The following is a 23,188-nucleotide window of genomic DNA, read 5'->3' as shown; positions in this document are numbered from 1 at the left end:
AATATCTTCTACTCTACACCAATAAACAAAGGGTCCATTTTCCCTATACTTATGGTAAGGTAAGTACACAATTTTCTTTGGGAGAGTTGATATTTGTATGTTCTAGTCTTTCATTCACCTATTTTACCATCACATATGACATCAGGGACTTTATGATCCAAGAATCCAGACTTGTCATACCATATACAGTTGGGAAAAAACAAAGTTCCCAAATCATAAAAATTCTAGAAGAAAGTATGAGTGAATACGTATTAACTGACCCAAATATAAGAAGTATTTCATAAGCACAAGAATAACCAAAGAGGCCGGGGGTGGTGGCTCACGCCACCACTGGGCCTCTTGGGAGGCCCAGATGTGTGGATCACCTGACCTCAGGAGTTCAAGACCAGCCTGGGCAACAAGGCAAAACCCTGTCTCTACTAAAAATACAAAAAATTAGCCGGGCGTGGTGGCACACACCTGTAATCCCAGCTACTCACGAGGCTGAAGCACAAGAATCACTTGAGCATGGGAGGCAGAGGTTGCAGTGAGCCAAGATGGCACTATTGCACTCCAGCCTGGGCTACAGAGTGAGACGGTCTCAGAAAAAAAAAAAGAAAAAAGAATAGCCAAAGAAATCATAAAGGCAAAAATAGATTACTGTGAATATGTTTAGAATGTCTACACATTAAAAAAATAAAATAAAATACAAATAGAAAATATTTGTAAGAAATATTATAGACAAAGATTAATGTCTTTAATATTCAAAGGACTCTTGAAAATCACTAATAGACACAAATTCTAACAGATAAATAGCTTAACAATTCAGAAAAAATACAAACTGACTAATAAATGTTTTTATAAAAAGCTACCTTATGAGAAATTTAAAAATAATTATAATAAAGGTAATTTCCCCCCTCTCTCTCTCTGGCCAATCAAGTCAGCGAAACTAAAAGAAGATAACATGGCACAATGGAAGTACCACAAGGTGGGCATTCATGCACTGCTAGAGTTGACATTGGTAAAGCAATCTGGCCACGTAACAGGACCCTCAACAGGACTATGGCTCTTTGACCTAGTCATTTCACTCCTAGAAATCATCTCAAGAAGCAATCAGATACAAGGGTCTTCCTGCAGCTCTATCTAAACCCTTTAGGATCCCCTAGTCATGGTACTCCTGCATCTAGGCCTGTACAAAGACTAGCTGTCCTGAACTCTCCACTCCTCCCAACCTGGTGAGATCCTATTTGGGTTTCAGGTTTCACCTGGGACACGACTGACTAAGGTGGGGGCACTTCCTCTGTCTCTCAGAGCCCTGGGCACACTGCTCTGTAATTACCCACTTACTTGTCTCTATTCCCCAGCAGACAAGAACAGGAACTATATAAGAACAGGAATTGAGGCTACCTTGTCTGGCTGTTTTCCCCTACGTCCTGCACAGGGCCTGGTTGCAAAGCAGACACACAACACATGACCTGAGTAGGGAAAAAAAAGAAAGACAGCATGCCCTACGACAGTGTCCTGACATCCCCCTGTGAGCTCCCTAGCCTCCCTATGGCCCCAGACAGCAGGCAGGACTTACCGACATGAAGTGGAACCTGAGGACATTGTCAATTCCTAGCGCTTTCAGCTGCAGGATGACAGGTGCCAAATTACTACGCTGCATCTCAGGAACCGTAGACTGAGGCAACTTGTCAAAGGCTTCCTCTGAGGATAGGAAATCAGAACTGTTTGGGACCAAATGTCACAATCAAATGCAATCACTATACCAAGGGACAAATTTTCTTCTCTATCTTGAAAAAGAAGCTCTAGGATTCTAGGAGCAGATGCACATGATAACATGATATAAAGTTATTTTTATACTTAGGAAAGACCATTCTATTTTAAAATGCCTTAGATAAATATATTTGAATACACCTTTATAAAACTTTTTCTTTTTGCTTTAAAATGCTGTTTTTTTAATGTTTTTTGTCAGCAAAACATTAAATCAAACCAGTAAGTATTTGCTGAACAACTCTATCAGTTCCCAGTTGCCACCATCTCTGTTTGGAATAAGTCAAGGAAGCAAGAGCTTCACATACAAGCAAAGAATAACCTCAAGATAAATCACCAAAATATACGAATGACCAAATCTTATAAAGAGCAAAAATTGTCCAAATCAAAGTTTTTAAATCAACGAAGCAGGTACACAATATCGTTCCCAGAATCCAATGCTGCCCCAAACCAAGAAATGAATATTTACATGCCCTGCCAGGAAAAAAAGGTGACCTTACACAGGAAAAATCATCCTCAGACACAGAGATCCCAAGACAGGAAGGGCAGAAAAGGAGGGGGAAGGAGAATAGACTTTGGAAGAAGGCCTTTTTATAAAAGCTAGGCAGGAAGGGTGGGGAAAAAAGAGGAAGAGTTTAAATCATTTTCATGTATATTCAGAAAGCTTAAGGATTACATAGAGAATGCTCCACCCACCAAAATCTCCCACATCAGTCAACATTTTAACTGATGCACACCCTTCGTAAACAATACAAGGGTGACCCAACTTCCATTTAGATCTTAAAGCTTTAGTTAACCAGAAAAAAAAAAGTGCCTTGAAGAAATACCACTGTCCCTGAAGAACTTCAAAAAGGTTTTCTTTGAGAAAATAGACAACCAATATTCTGTGGACTAACTGATACAAATTGGGTCTAACTGGAAGGTTCTGGATGACGGCCAACAGCAAGAAGTTCCAAACGAGATACTTCAACAGCATTTGGGGTACAGCTTCTTGATAATATAACCCCATTTTCCAAGCACTCTACTGACCAAGGAGAAACAAAGTTATCACATAAGAGGACCACTCTGCCGAAAAGCTCACAGGAAGTGGGTGTTTCCTGAAAGTTCAATGATATGCAAGTTCTCCTGAGGACTCAAGTGTGTGAGGCATAGGGCCAGAAGCTGTAGGAGTCGCAGGCAATCCCCTTGAAAAGCTTCAGTGATATGCAGGGGTCTGGGACCTGGACCAGAAACAGTTGACCCTCAAGGGGAAATAGGAAAAGTCCCAAGGAGTGGTCTTCCCAAAGAGAAATGGAAGCTCAGGGAAGGAGGAAGCAGGGTGGCCGGAAGAAGGCCTCCAGGGAAGCTGCATGTTGCCATTTGAGGGAGGATTTGAAGGACAAAGAGGATCTGTTGGGCAAAGAGGAAACAGCCCAAGGAAAAGATATCAAAGTGTTTCTCATGCAGAGAGCATGTTGTGTAGTTCAGCTGGGAAGCAATGTGTAGTGGTTAATAGGAGAAGTAAGCTGAGGAAAATTCCTGCATGGTTTGAGAAACTGTGGAGGGTCTGAGCATGTGGCACCCTGTTCAAAGCAACACTTTCTGGAGGCTCCTGTGGAAGCCTAGAGGCTGGATACCAATGCATTCACTACAGTCAGGGGCCCTCCCTAACCCAACTTCCACTAAAACTGCTCATGCAAAGAGATTCAACGACTTTTCACCCAAACCCACCAGCCTATCTTTAGTCTGTGATTTCTTGGTGCATGAGATAATGCTGGCCTCTATAAAAGTAACTTGAGCTCCTTAAAAGTTAAACAAAACTACATATAACCCTGTAATAGCCAAACGAATTAAAAACACCTACTCAAGTACATGTACCTGCAGGTTCATACCAGCACTGTTCACAGTAGCCAAAAGGCAAAAACAGCCCAAATATCCACAACTAATAAATGAATAAACAAAGTGTGGTTTATCTGTAGAACAGAATATTAGTCAGTAATAAAAAGGAATTAAGTACATGTTACAATGTAGATAAACCTCAAAAACATTATGCTAAAAGAAGCCAGACACAAAAGGTCACATATTGTATGACTCTTCACATGAAATATCCAAAAGAGAGAAATCCATTGAGAAGAACACAGGTTGGTGATTTCCAGGCACTCGCAGCCAGAAAGAATGGGAAGAAACTGCTTAATGCATAAGGGATTTTACTCTGGAGTGGCTGAAATGTTCTGAAACTAGATGGAGGTGGTGGTCACACAACATTGTGAATTTAATAAATTGTTCACTTTAATTTGGTTAATGTTGTGTTACATAAATTTCACCTCAATAAATAATTTTTGAAGAGAAAAATGTCTTGAAATCTTCTCTGCATGTCAGAATCCCTTTCAGTCCTGGCTCTCCCTTTTCTACTGTAGTCATTTCTTCTTAGCATCTTCAGTGGTTACCCTTGGTCCTCTGGTCCTGGGTTCTGCCTATTCTATCCCTTCCATGAATGTTCCAAACCCACTTCCTTCCCTGCAAGTACTTGTACATTCCATTCCCTCTGCCTGGTATGCTGAAACTGAATCTCCCCAATCACCTCTTCACCTAGATAAGGACTGTACTGCCAATAAGATCAGGCTCAAGCACCACCCTGGTTGTGAAGCACTCCCTAAATCCCCAGAAGGATAACACCAGCTTCTAGGAGAAGGCATCTAAGGTAGCTTCATGAGGGAATTGCCATCTGAGAGAGGATCTGAAAGATAAGGAGGATCTGCTGGGCAGAGAAAACAGCCCAAGGAAAAGCCTCTGCTCTCTGCTTCCAAGGCTCCCGATTCTTTATTGCTCCCTATCATACCATAGTATGCTGATCTGTTTTGAGGTCTACCTCCACCACCAGACTGTCAGCCACTGTGGCCACAGACCGTGGTTACTAGCCCCAGATCTCCAAGCTCTAGCATCATGGCCAGCATACAGTAGATGCCCTACAAACACTGCTAAAAGAAAGATCAACATCAAAGACTGAACAAGGACAATGATAACCAGAAAGGAAAAGAAGAGACAAATGGCAGAGCTAAAACCCCTGGACCTTCTTCAGAGGTAGCGACGCCAGAAGAAACAAAACAAAATAAAACAGAAAACCCTGGGCCTGGTTAAGTGAATGCAGATGGATACTGGATAGAGAAGGGAATTAACAATGACTTGGAAATTGAGTTTGGACAACTGGGGAAAATCTCAGCAGCATTCCCCACAAAAGAGAAGTGCAGAGAGAGAAAGAGCAGCTCTGGGTCCATCACTGTCTGTAGGTAAGGCTCTCTTCAAGCTGGATAAAAAGCTCCAGAAGGGCTGAGACAGTATTAAAATTGCCTTCTGTTCCCTCAGAGCCTACCTAGCATGATGCACAGCACAGAGCAGGAGTTCATAAACTATTTGTTTTCTATGAATGAGTCTCGGGATAGACCTTCCATTTTCACTTGGCAAAGATGCTCTGAACCAGAAGTAAAAGTGGAACCCAATGTGAGGCTCCACAAGACTCAGGGATCTCGGAATACGAAAACAGTACATTAAGTCAAGAAAGAAAGGCAAGAAAGGATCCAGGACACACAGCCCATGCCCTAGGGGCACATGGCTACACAGGCCTGTGCCCAGATGTTAGGTTAGAACAGGATAGCAAATAGGTGGTCACTCACAGGCCAGCTTTGGCCAATGGGGACTAGTAACAAAGAAACACCATATTTAAAGTGAGGAAGGTGGTGGGGGGCAGATTACACAGGGCCTTGTGAGGAAGGCCTGTATTTTATGTTAAGTTCTACCATTAGGAGTAAACATTTGCTATACTCTGATGCCCAGGTTGACTACGAGAAAGTCAAAAACCCTTAGGGAAAGCCACACTAACCTGTATAAAGGCGATAACATTTTCCCGAGCGACTACGACCACCACGTCCTGCTCGCTGGTTAGCTGATGCCTGGGAGACTGGCACCACCACCAAGCATTCAATAGCTGTCCTGGGATTGTAGGCTCGGAGTTTGACAAAGCCACAGTCGATCACATACACAATGCCACTGATTGTGATAGAGGTTTCTGCCACATTGGTGGCCACTATCACCTAAGTTCCGCACAGAAAGAAGAACAAAAGTCATTTTACTCTTTCTGCTTTTAATAAACTCCTAAACATCCTAAAAGATTTAACATTTCCAACATTGCAGAATCTGTGAGAGGCAGTTTAATATACTAGAAAGAGTGTGAGTTTCGATGTCAGGGGGTGCCCTGGATTTGAACTCTCCCTAATCATGTGACCCTGGATAAGTTACTCAATCTCCTGAACCTGTTTCCTCATCTACATCATAAGATTTACCACCTCCCTTAGGGCTACTGAAGGGACTATATACAATTAATATATAAAGTGATCAGAGCCTAGTATTTGTTAGTTTTTCCCTTTGGCATAACCAAAGTAAATCACCACCACTTTGCGCAGGTATAGTCATTTATTCATTCATATCGTGATTACTTCCTGAGGGTATGCACTTTGTCAAACACTGTTCAAGGTGACGGGATGTAGGATAAACAAGACAGACAAGGCCCCTGCTCTGCCAGAGTTTACATTCTAGTGTGAGTGGGCTGAAGACTTGCTGAACATAAACAAGAAGATAATTTCAGAGTACAACAAATACTATAAAGAAAATATTAATACAATGAGACAATATGATATGATATAGTATATAACATGTATATTATATATTATTATAATAATAGGGCATGCTACTTTACATTTGTTGGCCAGGGAGAGCCTCTGTGAAAGATTTTGAGCAGAGACCTGAGTAACAAGAAGCAGCCAATCCTACAGAGATTCAAGAAGAAGAAACAGTTCAAAGGAAGGAGAAACAGCCAGTGCAGCCAAAATACAGAGTAAGTAGAAGATGAGGTTGCAGAGGGAGGCAGAGATGCGATTATATGTGGTCTCTGGGTCACCATGAGGTATTTGCATTTTATTCCCAGTACATCGGGAGCTGCCCCTGGAGGGTTTAAGCAGCATGGGACACATACATATAGCAGTTACAACTTTTTTCAGGCATTTTACATTTTATAAATCATTTTATAAAAATTATTTTATAAAGGATCATTTTATAAAATAATCTTCCTAATATTTTTATGTAGTTGGGATTAAGATATTATGCTATTAAACCACCTATCTGAAAGTTATTATTATGTATGTTTTACAGCTGCAAAAACTCAGATTCAAGGTTAAGTCAGTCGTCCCAAGGCACACAGTAGCTCAGGGGCAGAATCCAGGTCTCCTGATTGACTGGCTGCAATTAATGTTTGACGCGGCAGACTCAAGTTGCTCCATCCCAATGGTCAAGAGGCTGAGCACACTCTTCCAGGTGATCTGACATTGGGAGTGGATCCTCAGACCATCCCTCACCTGCTCTATTCTCTGCCACCTGTTCATAAATAGCTACTACAGTAAAAGCTGTCCTCGGGCTGGTTCTGCGCGGTCCTCATCTAATGAAAGGAAAAGGCAGAGTCAGGCCCAGGGGGACCATGAACAGTGGGCGGACTGGCTGCCTGCCGGCTCCTTCAAACCAGTGCTTTCCACCACACCCTTCCCCACTCTCACTTCAAGGCCAAGCATTTTTAAGCCACACCTTGAATTAACTGATTTAAATTTGGCCTTTTAAAATAGGCAAGCTGATACTTAAATTATTTAGAAACCATGTGTACCAACCTTTCTATTGCTCCTGACAGATGACCTAAATCCCTGCAAACAATCCCTTCAGCCAAAGTAAGCACGTGTCGTGGGAAATATTAGGAAGGCAGAAGAGAAGAAAAGAGAAGTCACCTGATCTGATAACTACTGTCAGAGTGACCCTTCAGTGGGACGGGTTTAGAATCTTCACAACGGGCCAGGCGCGGTGGCTCACGCCTGTAATCCTGGCACTTTGGGAGACCAAAGCACACGGATCACAAGGTCAGGAGATCGAGACCATCCTGGCTAACACAGTGAAATCCAGTCTCTACTAAAAATACAAAAAAATTAGCCGGGCGTGGTGGCGGGCGCCTGTAGTCCCAGGTACTCAGGAGGCTGAGGCAGGAAAATGGCGTGAACCCAGGAGGCGGAGCTTGCAGTGAGCTGAGATTGCGCTACTGCACTCCAGCCTGGGGCGACAGAGCGAGACTCCGTCTCAAAAAAAGAAAGAGAAAGAAAGAAATCTTCACAATGTATTATTTATTATTGTGTGCTTTGAGATCTACTACACAGAAATACAGACCTAGAAGTCTGCCTTGTGTTTAGCAAGTTTCACATCAAGTAAATGAGCATCATTATGATTATAGACGGCTGCCAACACCCTTGGTCATCAGGATAGTCTCACCTTTCTGACACTGCGTGACACCCTTTCAAACACTTTCATTTGCTCAAAGGAAGGCAGTCCTGCATACATGGGGAGAACTCGGAGGTGTCTCTTCATCCCAGTGCGAGCTAATGCCCGAGCCTGCTCGATGAGCATCGACACAACAGTTTCTACCTCTTCCTAAAGACATTGAACCAGGAACCAAAGAAACTGAGATCACTTTAAAGCATGCTATTTCATCATACTGAAAGAAGATCAAAGTCAGAATCTGGATTTTAATTTTGGTCAGATGCAATAATTTCAGTGCCATCATGTTCCACTCTGGGATGATATTTAATTAAATGCTAATAAACAATGATGATAATGGGTGAAATTTTGCAACTACACTATTAGTTACTAAAAAATCAATGTGATCTGCAATGAATGGACGAGTTCCCAATAAATAAAAACAATGACTATTTTACCCAGCATACATATACAGTGTCAAACAAGCATCGCATGCATATGGACAAGTTTTAGCATATAAAATCACTAGAAGCTTTCTCCAAAAAAGATTACTGAACCATGGAAAGTGTTTGGCAGTGGAAAAGATTACAGTTGGAGGGCAGGTCTGAATAGTGCTGCCACCTTCAGTGAGCACTTGGGTCTGTTCAGTTGTTGTACCAGTAATATGGCCACTTATCACCTTCAGGATGAGCTGCAAAGGTGTCACTGGAAAAAGAGGTACACAGCAGCAACATGTGTGCAGGACCATGGACCCAATGTAGTATCCAATTCTGGCAAACAAAACAGCCCTCACTCAACTACTTAGTTTATTTTGGAATCAGTTAATACATTTAAAAAACATTTAACCCTCTGCAGACAGAACAGGCAGGGGCTAACGACTCCCTGACAATCTAGATGGTAGATGAATGACATCAGATCAATTTTTTACATAATTATGGAACCACAAAATATAACAAAACATGAAATAAACGGCTGAGTAAAGTAACAAGGCTCTGTATTAATTTTGGTGCTGTCTTAACATGTCTGTTCATCAGAGAAGTACAATGGCATTACCTGGCCAGTAAGAAATGCTAAAATGTCTCCGTCTCCCTCTGTCTGGTGAATTTTCACCACAGTTTCCACAGTTGATTTGATATAATCTGGAACAGGACTGAAAAGACAAATGGGATGAATTCATCACTAGAATATGCTCGTTAATTACACATCAATTACCCTAATAATCTGGCAGCAAAGCTCATAAAAGTGAGTTTGGGCCTGCCCAGTAGGTAATTAGTACATTGATAAATAAAATATTCATTTTTCAAATCTAATATTCAAGAATAATCCAAAATTATATGTCAACTATGATTTTTAGCTTTATTTGCAAAGAAATAAAATGATATACCCATACAAACAGATGTGCTATCTTTAGTATGCAAAGACATCGGACCAATGAAAATCGGGAGCTGTGGTCCCAGTGCTAAAGCCCACACTCTTCCCAGCCCGTTTTCCCTCCTTATCAATAGCAGCATTTATGGGTCAGCTGGATGGCCCTGATGGATGTGCTCTCCAACAAAACGATTCAGAAATCAAGTCCACAACTCTGGATTTATCAGCCACTGGAACAGGCTCCTGGTCTTTGTTTGTGCAGTGACTAGTACAGGAATTAGGATGGCCCCTTGCTTGTCCAAGTAGGCTACTCCCAAAAGTACCAACTGGGCCTTCTAGCTAGGGATGTAGAGAACTGAGAGCCAAATGATTCAAATCACCAATACTGCCCCTGCTGACATGCAGCCTTGTAAACCCCAGTTCTGAAAACTATCAAGCTTCCCTCTCCAAAACCTTTTACCACTTTTGCTCTCTCTGGCTGAGCTACTAGCCACAGACTCATGGAAACTTGCGTGTCAGTGTGAAGAGTTTAAAGTAAATTCAGCAGTGATGCAGAGCAGGGTAAAAACATTCTAGACCAATGACAAGGGACACAAAACATGCTCCTCCCCATCCTTTAGAGTTGCGAGCAAATGCAGTTCTAACATTCTACATCAGAGGCCGATGGTGATTTTCTAATCACCATCATCAAGAATTCAAGCATCATCAAACCTTTGTAGATAAAAGATATCCACCGGAAATGTTCGCCCTTCCACTGTAAGGATCACACTCGTATCCCTTGCTGGATCACTGGTTTCATTTTGATTAAAGAAATCCCGGAATTTCTAAAAAGAAAAAAATTAATTCTTCATTTCTCTTAAGAGAAAAAGGTTCATAGCGATTCATGGAGGGAAAAAAATAATATAGAACTGGCCAAACACAGGTGAGTAGCAAGGATTACATATACGCAATACAGATTACAAGTTGTAACACACATTTTTTAAATTCACATTTTTCTAACTGCAATTGTGGGGAATCACATTTCAATGACAGTCTTTACTAAAGTTTTCATAAAAATATTTCATAAAAAATAATAAAGGTTAGATTTCAAAAGTGCATTCAGTATAGCATCTGAGTTAACATGTAGCTGTAGTATTATTTATCTTATTCCTATCCTCTGTATTTCATTTAAGCAAAAATTAGGTCAAAGATGTGATTCAAGTTCAGTACAGGTTAGATGAGGTTGGTGCGTAACTCTATCTGGAAAACATAGATATGATCATTTGAGTTATCAATTTATAAGGAAACTTTTCCTTCTGTGAACAGTAGGTGTGTTTCTGGCCCCATTGTTAATGGTTTTAGGTCACTTGATGGCAGGGATAGTGTCTTCTCCATCTTTACACGCCCTCAGTAGTGAGTGCGAGGCTTTGCATGGGGTAGGCCATCAATCATGTACTTCCCCGACACTCGTGCAGCACGGCTGGGAGAAGTGTCTCTTGGCAGTTTCTCCCAAACAGGTGGCCACATCCTATTTAATGGTACTTGACTACAACTTGCAGCCCACAAGGAGACCTGTCTTAAGGGCTCTGGCCAATGATGGAGGAAGGAAACACCACCAAAGATCCTCTCTTGGAGAATGTGACCCTAAGGTACAAAGAGAAGCTGCGACTGAGAAGAGTTAAGTGACTATGCAGGCAGGCAAGTGAGCACCAGATGGGAAGCAGCTAGTATCCACTGCAGAGGGGGCATGGATGTCCCGTCGGGTGGAGTGCTCCACGATTTGAATCTGGGTCCCCTTTCCATTCCCCACCTCTACTCATTTCCCCAAGGCCTGGCTACGTAACTGCAAAGCTTGTCTTTATTTCCCTATGTACCTTTATAAACCATGTCCATCCTGCTCCAGGAAACCCAAAAGCCCAGGAGCTGTGCTAATGAACGGCATCAAACACTAAGTGAAGGGGCTCCGAGGGGTATTTTTAAAAGAGTAAACTGGATTTAACTACAAAGTACAGGGATGTTATACATTAACCTCAAAATTGAGAAGAATAAGCACAGACATAAAAGTGCCTCATGCCAACAAAACTATGTTTTGCTATGCAGAATTCCACACAGTACCCCTGTTCACTTTCTTTTGGGTAAATTCCCTTCAAGTTGCTTCAGCCTTCCTGCATCCCTATGACATGCACAGCACAGGTACACTAGAAGTAACACACAAACAAGTGGGAACAGAGACCCCATGCCCCAAAAGAGTAAACAGTTCACAGAAGGCAGATGTGCAAAGAGCTGATAAAATAAACCCTAAGGCAGACTGACCCTGTGACCAGGAAAGAGCTGCAGATTACAATCTGACAGAATGAAAAGTTAAGAACTACTGGCTTTCAGGGAGAGCTTCATGGAAGCGGCAATATCCCTCGCCTGCACCGTAAAGGCTAAGGAGGATTATTACTGGCTGGGAAGGGGGAGACATCCCTTACCAGGACAACAGCACAGTGTGGACTAAAATGTAAAGGGGTCCCTAAGGGAGGACAGAGGCAAGGTCTAGGGCAGGCCTCCCTCGTCTCTGAGTCAGCCGTCTCATCTGCAAAATGGACAAACTGCTATCCACCCTGCAAGGTTGCTGTGAGGTTCAAATAAAGTGTGTGGGACAGCTGTGGCACACGTCTAGCCTAGAATGGCACTCAATAAGTGATGTTAGCCATAACTCTGAAGGGACCCAAGTGCTGAGCTGCACCGACACTTTATCCAACGGGCAAGACAAGGGCAGTGAGGATGGGCATGATCTTATCAGACCTGCGAGCTGGATCCCGGACTCCAGTGGCCATTTTGGAGAAGGGCAGAGGAACTAAAAGATTCGAGGCAAACAAACTAATTAATGAAGCTATCATAACAGTGCAGGGGAGACAAAGTGTGAACCTGGGCAAATCATTTCAGAGATACAACTGGTAGGAACTAGCAATCAGTGAGTGAGTGTGCACACACGTGCACATTGGAAAGATTGGAAAGAAGGCTGGAGTGACTTCTTACTCAACCGGGGATAAAAACTTCTTAAAGAAATGGAGGTCTTGGTCTGAATGATCACAAGAAAGAGACTGAGATGGAGAATCTGAGAGTCACAAGTTTATGAGTTTAGGATGTCCACAGCTAGCCAGCTGCCAGACAGCTAAGGCTAGTGTGCAGGCACACAGTCAAGACTGCCACAAGCATGAAGGCTTAGCTGAACTAGGGGCCACAGGGGTGTGCAGCCTTGAGGGGGAAGAGCAGACAGAGAAGGAGCCCAAGAGGAAGCCAACAAGGAGGTGGGAGAGGGGAGTTGGCAGGGCTCCAGGAGCTCTGGAAGGAGGAGGAGGAGGAAGATTTTACCAAAGGGCTTGGACAGGGGTGAATATTACCAAAAAGGCAAGCAGAACAAGGAAGAAGATGATGCCTTGACAATTTTATTAGAGTGGATGCCTAAACCTTACCATTAAGGAATACATGGTACTGAAAAGTAAAGATAGGGAGTTACTCTTTCAAGAATTAAGTCTCGGCCAGATGCGGTGGCTCATGCCTGTAATCCCAGCACTTTGGGAGGCCAAGGCGGGTGGATCGCCTGAGGTCAGGAGTTCAAAACCAGCCTGGCCAACATAGTGAAATCCCATCTCTACTAAAAATGCCAAAAAAAAAATGGCTGGGCATGGTGGCGGGAGCCTGTAATCCCAGATACTAGGAAGGCTGAGATGGAGAATCGTTTGAACCTGGGAGGCGGAGGTTGCAGTGAGCCAAGATCGCGACACTGTACACCAGCCTAGGCAACAAGAGCGAAACTCTGTCTCAAAAAAAAAAAAGAATTGGCAGGGCGCGGTGGCTCAAGCCTGTAATCCCAGCACTTTGGGAGGCTGAGACGGGCGGATCACAAGGTCAGGAGATCGAGACCAACCTCGCTAACACAGTGAAACCCTGTCTCTACTAAAAAATATAAAACATTAGCCGGGCGTGGTGGCGGGCGCCTGTAGTCCCAGTCACTTAGGAGGCTGAGACAGGAGAATGGCGTAAACCCGGGAGGCAGAGGTTGCAGTGAGCTGAGATCCGGCCATTGCACTCCAGCCTGGGCAACACAGCAAGACTCCGTCTCAAAAAAAAAAAAAAAGAATTACGACTCAGCATTTACTGAGAAGGCACAAGACCTTTAAAATCTTTATCTTGTATCTTTATTTGGAAATACAAAATACATTTAAAAAGTAAATAAATATAGTACCAACAATGCAAGAATCTTGAGGCAGGATCAAGGAACAAGAAGAGTAAAATGAGTTCAACACACCCAGAAAAGAGGAGTTTGAGTCAGGTTTGAAAGAGGTGGGGTCACACTGACATATAGACACAGTAAGAAGCGTACATCATATAAAGGCAGGGGACAGTCTATGAAATGGAATGTAAATGATGTGGCCATCTACAGGGTTGTCTTCTAGCTCACCATAGGCTCCTTCCCTGGTAGCTGCTCCTTCCTGATCCACCGGAGTGGCCGCCAAGCAGCCATGTCTACCCAAGACACCTGTCCCTTGGCCAACAGCCCTTGGCCCATGTAGACAGGTCCAGGGTGGGGACCTGACCCCAGCTGATCCTAAGTTCCTTCTCTAAGAACCTGGAAAGAGAAATTAGTCTCTCTTCAAGTAGCTGGACTTACGACAAAAAAACCATGGGAGCAGTAACCACATATTCTGCCATGTAGTTGGACGCAAATAAAAGAAAAGCAATATCATAGTATCATGTGATACAGGATCAATAAATACTTCATAATTATATCCAGTCATGTTACATAATTGTTCGTTTAAATGGGCTTACATTAAGAAAGCAGCTAAAGCAACCAAAGCAGCTATTTGATCAGCCCCATCATGCTCTGCTGGTCTCTGCCTCCCGGCTGCAGCCGCCGCTGTCTTCATCTGCAGGCTGGGCCACCCCAGTCGCTGAGAGAAACCACAGCAGGTGGCCTATCAGCAGCCCTAGCTCTAGGAGGTTTGAAATTAGTCTATCACCCACAGACCGAACCACTGGGGGCCAGGGGATGAGTTCTGGACTTCCCTGGGTCTCCAGATCAAAATGTTTCCTAAGCCACACCCAACCCCACTGCCACTCCCACATGGTCCTCCTCGTTCTTGCCCTCTTTCGCCCACTCATATCCTCTTTCTTTCTTTCACTCACATACAAACTTACATCCCATACCTCACATAGGCCGCTCACACACGGACCCACAACCCACACAGAGATGACTCACACACACAGATCCCCCATTCAGAGACACATAGAAACCACTGTCCTCTTCACACAGGAGGTACCGGCTGAGCAGTGAGGATGGGATAAGAAGGAATGGCCCAGCTCACCAGGGTCCAGCATGTCCTGTACCACAGCAGAGCAAGGCAGGACAAAGCTCCTACATGCTGCCCTCCTGCTTACAAAACTGCTTCCAGAAAGTCATCTCTATCAACTACCATAGACAGAACTGAAAGAAGCTATTTTTTTCATCTCTGTGTCACATCAAGACAATAAAAGGCAATTGTGAACAATTAGTATTAATTAACAATGAATCTGGCCGGGCGCGGTGGTTCACGCCTGTAAATCCAGCACTTTGGTAGCCCAAGGCAGGAGGATCACCTGAGGTCCGGAATTAGAGACCAGCCTGGCCAACATGATGAAACTCCATCTCTACTAAAAATACAAAAATTAGCCAGGCATAGTGGCTCACGCCTGTAGTCCCAGCTACTCGGGACACGGAAGCACGAGAATCACTTGAACCTGGGAGGCAGAGTTTGCAGTGAGCTGAGATCACACCACTGCACTCCAGTCTGGGCAAGAGAGACTCGGTCTCAATAAATAAATAAATAAAATGCATCTAAGAAAAGACTTGGACATTACAGTTTTGAACATAATAAAAACTGGAATAATTTTTAACTTAATTTAATAATTTTTAAGGAGGGGGTGAAAAAGAGATAGAGATGTTGTGTGTCACGTAGCCACAGAGGAGCTAACTAGAGGTGAAGTCAGCCATAGTCCACAAAAGCGCATGCCAGCAGATACCATGGGTGAGAGAGATGACAATTAAACAGGGCAAGAGAGGAGCTTTAACCCAGAAGTTGCCATGGGCAGACCTAAGACAACAGACTCCTACAGCCTGTGGAAAGGTCTGAGAAACCAGTCTCCGGACACATTGGACATTCACCTTTGCCATGCTGCGCTTTCTCTCTCTCCAAGTTGTTCTGTTTCCCAGGAGCCAGGAGCCAGGAGCCAGGGACCACATCTCACTTGGATTTCAGAACTGGCCTCCATATCTACTGGAGACTCCGTATCTACTCTTGTCTCCCATACACAGCACTCAGAATGATCTTTCTAGAGCCCAAACATGATGAAGTCACTGTCCTCTCTCACATGTTCCCATGGCTCCCAACCATAGGATGGAGTTCATCCTCTCTGGCTGAGCATGTAAGGCCTTCCGTCATCTGACCCTAACCTCCCCATTTTAATCTTCCATTGCTTTCCATTCAATCAAAATTCATTCAACCCAAGTGCCTATTCTGTGCCAGACATTGTTTTAGGTAGAAGGGACAAAATGAGACAAAGTCCTGATCTTAATGGAGCTCATGTTTTAGTGACAGGAGACACACAATAAACAATGCATATAATGTTAAGTAGTGATAGACAAGTGAGAAACATTAAAAAAAATCAGAATAAGGGAATAAAGAGCATTTGGGGTGCTGTTTTAGATAGCGCCTCTCTGAGGAAATAAATACTCAAAACTGGAATGAAATTAGGAGAGAACCTTAGACTGTCTGGGGGAAGAATGATCTAAAAAGAGGGTTCCTCCAGAGCATAAGCATGCCTGGGTTGTTTTGAGGAACAGCAAGGGGACCAGTGAGGCTGGAATGTAGGGAACACTGGAGAAAGTGGAAGAAAATAAAGTCAGAGAGGAAGTTCGGGGGTAATTCACCCATAAGGGTCTGGCAGGTAAGATAAGACTCGAAGCTCCGTGAACTCATGGTCATGTCCCTGTGATTTCATTTATGCTTAGGGTGCCCTTCCCCACCTTCATCCATCTGGAAGACGGCTGTCCATCTTTCAAGCACAGCTGGTACGTCACCACCTTTATGAAAGTTTCTGGGCACCCCCCGGCTGGCTGGAGTTAAGGGCTCCCTCTTTGGCTGCCTCAGTACTTTGAACACACTGAACTGCAAACATCTATTTCTGCATGTATATATAGCAAGTGGTCAAAAGTATTTGTTGAGCTGAGCTGCTGTTCAAACTATCGGTCATCAAGAGAGAAAAATAAGTAAACCTAGCCATAAAAAACTTCAACATGGAAATTATTATACATACAGGAGAAACTTTTTTTTTTTTTTTTTTGAGATGAAGTTTTGCTCTTGTTGCCCAAGCTGGAGTGCAATGGAGCGATCTCGGCTCACTACAACCTATGCCTCCCAGGTTCAAGCGATTCTCCTGCCTCAGCCTCCCAAGTAGCTGGGATTATAGGGATGCGCCACTACGCCCAGTTAATTTTGTATTTTTAGTAGAGACGGCGTTTCACCATGTTGGCTGGGCTGGCCTCAAACTCCTGACCTCAAGTGATCCGCCTGCCTCAGCTTCCCAAAGTGCTGGGATTACAGGTGTGAGCCACCGTGCCCGGCCCAGGAGAAACTTCAATTGCACAGAAAAATCTAAATATATATGGTATAGTCATAAATAAATTCAAGAAATACAGACTCATACTGAAAAGATAATAAAAAGAAGCTGCCTAAGTGGGGAGAAAGACAGAATGTAGATAAACAAGACAGGTAGGTAATTATGAACTTAATTAATTACAAGCTAATTTCCACCCACAAGCTGAAAAGGAGTATCCTCTGACTCTATGAAATCTAGGACATCAGATGGTCCCATAAAGAAGGTAGGCCATTCTGCCAAAGATAAGCTCTTGCTAGAGGTAACTTCCCAAGGATATATAGGACGAAAGTGTTTGTGAGGAGAGGAGGAAAGGGGAGGAAAGGCTCTTACGTCCGCATCCAGAGTGGCTGAAGCCACAATCAATCGAAGATCCCCTCGCTTTTTCTGAATCTAAAAAAAGAAGACATTAAGAAATAATAATAGTGCAACACTTATGGGTGAGATCATTTGATATCTGAAATGTATTTCAAAATTCAGTGTTTTGTTTTTGTTTTTGTTTTTTTGCCTGAGGAGGAGGTAGGGGAGCTTACAGATGAAAGGACTGACTACAAATTAATAATTGTCAAAGGTAAAGCAGGGGGGTCATTACACTATTATTTCTAATTTGTAAATGTATGGAATTTTCCAAAGTAAATTTTTTAAATTACAAAAACTATAAAGAAGCTTTAAGACCCAAATCTGAATTTACTGCGAATAAAACCATTTTTTCCCGAAACCCAGGTCTCAAGATAGTTTGAATCTATGTATGAAAAAGTATATTAAAAGCAAACAAACAATAAATGATAACACCAAGACAGAAATATGGCAAAAAAAAAAAAAAAAAGAGATAAAAGATATTAAGTTACTCAAAGAAACACATAATCAACAGGCATTAGAGAAGTGATCAAATGAGATACAGCTAAGATATATAATAACAATGAGATTTTTTTCCCCATCTATCCCATTGGCAAGCATTTATTTTTTTAAGGCTAACACTCAGTGTTGGCAAAAATTCAGTGAAACCGGCCCTCTTATTATACTGTTCCTGAAAAAGGTAATAACATGGTACAATAATTCCCTCAAAGTATCAAAAAATCTAAATCTTTGGCAATGGAATAAAATCATAATGAAAGTAGTAATAACAACAACTAATACAGACTAACTTATGTGCCAGCCCATAGGCCCTGCATACAGGTACACAGTATACCCACTGTGCAAAGATGCCTGGCTGAGGGGGCTAGGGGCATCAGCAATCCAGCCCACTTGCCTCCTACCTAGCTCTAGACATCCTCCCAGAGGGGATATCTTTTTCTAATTTGCATAAAAGAACCTCACAGTCTAGCTGTGACCCTATGCCAGGCACTAACCTAGAAGTTTTTTGCTATCTTACTTAAGCTTCAAAACAAATCACAATATACAGCACCTACATCTAACAGAACTCTCTGCAATGACGAAAACTTTATTTGTACTGCCTGATGCATAAGCCACTAGCCACCTGTGGCTATAGAGCCCATGAAAAATAGCCAAAGTGGCCGGGCACAGTGGCTCACGCCCGTAAACCCAAGACTTTGGGAGGCCGAGGCAGGCGGAGTTCGAGACCAGCCTGACCAACGTGGAGGAACCAAACCCCACCTCTACTAAAAATACAAAATTAGCAGGGCATGGTGCACATGCCTGTAATCCCAGCTATTCGGGAAGGCTGAGGCAGGAGAATCGCTTGAACCTGAGAGGCGGAGGTTGCAGTGAGCCACGATCACGCCACTGTACTCCAGCCTGGGCAACAAGAGAAAAACTCCGTCTCAAAAAAAAAAAGAAAAGAAAAATAGCCAATGTGACTGAGAACCTGAATTTTTTTACTTTCTTCTATTTTAATTAACTTTTATCTCAATAGCCACAGGTGGCTAGTGGCTACCATAGAGGAAAGTACACCAGCACAGATATAGAGACTCTATTGTCCCATTTTAGAGATGAGTAAACTCAGCAAAGTCAGAATTTGAACCCAGGTAGTCTGACTTAATGCCTATGCTTTTAATCACCCTGTTCTACCACTTCTTTCTAGACTCTAATTGGGAATCTGTCCAAAGAAAACAATCAGAAAATATGGGAAGGGAGGAGAGAGTGGAGGTAAGATTGAAACAAAATTGGCTGTGAGTTGTAATTGTTGAAGCCAGATGATGGGTACATGGGGGTCATTATACACTTCTTTGGGATATGTTTGAAACCTTAATAATAAAGAAAGAAACAGAAATGTAGCAGATTTAATTACAAGGGTGCTTGCTGCAACAGTATTTATAATATTTAAAATCTGCAAGCTATATAAATTGCTTACAGTAGGGGAAGTTAAATACTTTATGATAGAGATGTGATTAAATAACCATTAAAAATAGTATCTTCAGAGAATATTTAAATGACACAGAAAAATGATCCTAATGTAATGTTAAGGGAAATATGAAAGATACAAATTAGTATATATAATTCAATCAATCTCTAGTATGCCAAAACAGATCCAAGTACACACACACACATACACATACAGAAAAGAGAAGAAAACATACCAACATTTTACTGCTGATATTCTCTGAATGGGTAGGATTATGGATGATTTTAATCTTCCTTGGTATTTTGTTTTATTTTCCGAGTTGCTACTACAACTGTTTTTGTAATGGGGCAATAAAATAAACACACACAATAAAAAGCTAGCAGTAAAGTCATACCTTTTTTAGCAAGCCAATGGCAATATCAGTGTACAAGGTCCTCTCGTGGGCTTCATCCAACATGATGACACTAAGAATCAAAGAGAAGCTCTCAGTGAGCCTCTAAAAAAACCACACATCATCTCATCTAGATCATCAAAGAGCCAGCCTCTGGGTATTTAGTCCTCATACAATCACTCTGCATCAAAAGTAAACCTAAGCTACTCTTCTTTGACAAAGAGGCAATTCTTAGGTTAATAAAAACGGTGACAATAACATATCTGAATTTTAAAAAGTGTACTATTGTTATCTTTAAGCGTTTTACCATTTACACTGAATTCCAACTGAATTTAGTATCTGATTTTAAATGAAAACATAACCTATAACCCCACAGAACACATAAAAATCAGAACAAAGCCCAACCACCTGAAGACTGTTAAGCTATAACAACAGTCAAAGAGGTAGGTGACTACAGTTGTGACATACGTGGAACAGGGGGTCAAATGTGACACCCTCCTCGAGAATACCAGAGCCTGGGTGGGACAGCTTTAATGCTATGAGTGACAGATAGATATACAAGGAGGGGGAAAGTGATAAAAAATTATTTGGACTCTGTAAATTACATTTAACATGGGCCAGTTAGTTCTCTGCAGTCACCATCAATACTGGAGTGTGACAAGGCAAAATAAAAAGGACAAGTTACCAGACTAAGTAATGACAGGAATTTTAATGTGCCCATTTTTTACTGTCTGTAAAGGGCCATACTATTTAAATTCTGAGAAAAACACCAAGGGTCCCAACAGCCAAGGTCAAGAGAAAAGCTTTGGGGAAGCTTAAAACAGACATGAATCCCAGCTACTAACACACCTGCTTCTCCATCTCCCTGGGGACTTTGGAAACTAGGAAAGCTATCATAAGAAAAACACATTTACCTATATTTTGTTAACAACGGATCAACCATCATTTCCCTGACCAGCATTCCATCAGTAAGAAACTAAAAAATAAAAACACAAAGCTTTAGAAATAATTCACTTACACTAAATATTAATGGTATTTTTTAAGTTCAAGTGCAATCTGTTTGCCAGGATGTGTACAAGTAAATTCCCACAAAGGACTGTGAGAAAATGCCTCCATATTTTCATTATCAAGCAATGTAATTGTTCACAAAAGGCTTTAAACATAGGGTCCTCGGCTGGAGTTGCAAATCTTTGAGCAGAATTTCACTTGCATTTATTATGGAAACATCAGCTAAGCCCCATTTCCTTGGGCTTGCACCAGTAGTACTATTGATAAAGAGGCAGTGAAGACCAATTGGTATCTGCCCAAAGAAACACCCTAAGTCTAAGATAAATTGCTCTTCAAATGTCCCAAAGACTACAGATTGCAGTTCTTGATGTTATTAACTTAAACTACAACTAATATTATTTCACAGACTCTAGATAGGATCATGGTTAAGCACATGGGCTATGGTGTCAGACTGCTGGGAGTTCAGATCCTGGCTCTACCTCTTACTAAGCTGTGTGAACCTTGGGCAAGTTACTCATCTTCTCTGTCCCTGATTGCTCATTTGTAAAATGAAGTAAACAAAGTATTTACCTCACCAAGTTAATGTGAAAAATAAAAAAGATAGTATAGTAGTTCCTGGGTATCCTTGGGGGTTGGTTCTAGAAACCGCCCCCCTCAGCCCACACCAAAATCTGCAGATGCTCAAGTCCATTATATACAATGGCATAGTATTTGCATGTAACCTATACATACCCTCCCATATACTTTAAATCATCTCTAGATTATTTAGAATGCTTAAAACAATGTAAATGTTGTGTAAATATAGTTGTTATACTGTATTTTTAAAAATTTACATTATTTTTTATTTTTATTTTTTAATATTAGTAATTCAAGGTTGGTTGAATCCACAGACACAGAACCCACAGGATGCAGAGGACTGAGTGTACATGTAAAGCATTTAGCATAGGATCTAGGACAGAGTAGTGCTCAAGAAAAGTCAGCTAATATTATTTAAGATTAATGAATCTATAATGCTTCAGAAACATACAGTAACAGCCTTCTTAACATACTGAATTTGTTTTCAGGTTAAACCATCTCCCTTGCATGCTGTATCTAGTGTTTTTTGCTTTTTTTGTTTTAAGAGCAGGATGCATTACCGTCATATTTTTCTTGGACCTGGTACTAGCTGCCACATACATATGTAAGAGCCAAAGTGAGAACTTGCCACCAATGACAAATCACCAGTCAAGAACTGAGCACCTTGAAATTGTGACCAAATGGAATACAAAAGGTTTTTATGGATGGCTCAAAGGTTTTTATGGTTATGCAAACCACTAAAAATTAGCTAGTTCAAATATATTTGATGGTACAGAAAAATATTCCCTTAACCCAGCAAAATGAATGTAACAAAATATAGTAATCCGGAAAGTAAGGTCCATATTTTTATAAATCGCTACATTGGTCATTCAGTTCATCTGATTTTCAATTTTTCCTCTGTTGCAAATTAAGAGGTAACTGAGATTCTAATAACCAATTTTCATTTCCTCAGATTATTTTCATTCACTGTTTTACTGCACTGACTGATTAGACTTTGATTCTAGCACAGTGGTAGGTAGTAGGCAGACACCCTGTTGAGTTGATTATAGACTGATTACTATTGATACTAATTAATATTAGCAAGGAGGCCAAAGAACACACATATAAAATCCACTTTCACATATAAATGGAAAATTACTAATTAGTGAAACAACATTCATGAATTCTACACTTCATCAACTTATACTACTTGGTCTCTATTTTTAAGTCTTTTACAGGCTTGTTTCTATATTTCGATAGCTATTTGAGTCAGTGAAAATACAATAAAATACACATAAGAAAAGACAGCTTTGAGTCTTGGTCCTATCACTGATTAGCATATAATATCAGGCAAGTCATTCAACCTTCCAAGCCCTTAACCTCTTCATCTTTGGAACCAAGGACTAAACCTTACTTCCAATCTCCTTTCTGGGCTAAGACTGCAGGACTCTTTGAAAGAGCTCTGTGTCGCTGGGTGCGGTGGCGCACACCTGTAATCCCAGCACTTTGGGAGGCCAAGGTGGGCGGATCGCGAGGTCAGGAGATCGAGACCATCCTGGCTAACACGGTGAAACCCCGTCTCTACTAAAAATAGAAAAAAAAAAAAAAATTAGCCGGGCATGGTGGCGGTTGCCTGTAGTCCCAGCTACTTGGGAGGCTGAGGCAGGAGAATGGCATGATCCCGGGAGGCGGAGCTTGCAGTGAGCTGAGATCGTGCCACTGTACTCCAGCCTAAGTGACAGAGCAAGACTCCGTCTCAAAAAAAAAAAAAAAGAAAGAAACAGCTCTGTGTCTCCCAGCTGACTAAAGTCTCTGAATGTCAGGATAATTTTCTT

At 41.9% G+C, this 23,188-nt stretch overlaps 1 protein-coding gene across 13 annotated transcripts in view; it reads right to left on the bottom strand.

Annotated features, from left to right (window-relative positions):
* DHX35 (DEAH-box helicase 35) overlaps positions 1-23,188 on the bottom strand; it is a 95,005-nt gene that overhangs the window by 44,480 nt on the left and 27,337 nt on the right. For 12 of the 13 annotated variants that reach the window (XR_002515135.2, XR_002515136.2, XR_002515134.2 and 9 more), the window contains exons 6-13: positions 20,705-20,766; positions 19,794-19,863; positions 17,431-17,490; positions 10,150-10,262; positions 9,124-9,220; positions 8,086-8,244; positions 5,609-5,819; positions 1,562-1,686 (exon numbers count right to left, since the gene is read on the bottom strand). Coding sequence is in view for 7 of the 13 variants with exons in the window: in XM_021921059.2 (XP_021776751.2) it covers positions 1,562-1,686; positions 5,609-5,819; positions 8,086-8,244; positions 9,124-9,220; positions 10,150-10,262; positions 17,431-17,490; positions 19,794-19,863; positions 20,705-20,766 (897 nt within the window). In the remaining 6 variants the exon portion in view is untranslated. The remainder of the gene's footprint in view (positions 1-1,561; positions 1,687-5,608; positions 5,820-8,085; positions 8,245-9,123; positions 9,221-10,149; positions 10,263-17,430; positions 17,491-19,793; positions 19,864-20,704; positions 20,767-23,188) is intronic. The other variant, XM_021921060.2, reaches the window with a different exon arrangement.

The sequence above is a fragment of the Papio anubis genome, chromosome 16, assembly GCF_008728515.1.
Source record: "Papio anubis isolate 15944 chromosome 16, Panubis1.0, whole genome shotgun sequence".
NCBI lineage: Eukaryota > Metazoa > Chordata > Mammalia > Primates > Cercopithecidae > Papio > Papio anubis.
Note: the sequence above shows the minus strand (reverse complement) of the source record. Positions and strands in the feature narration are given on the sequence as shown.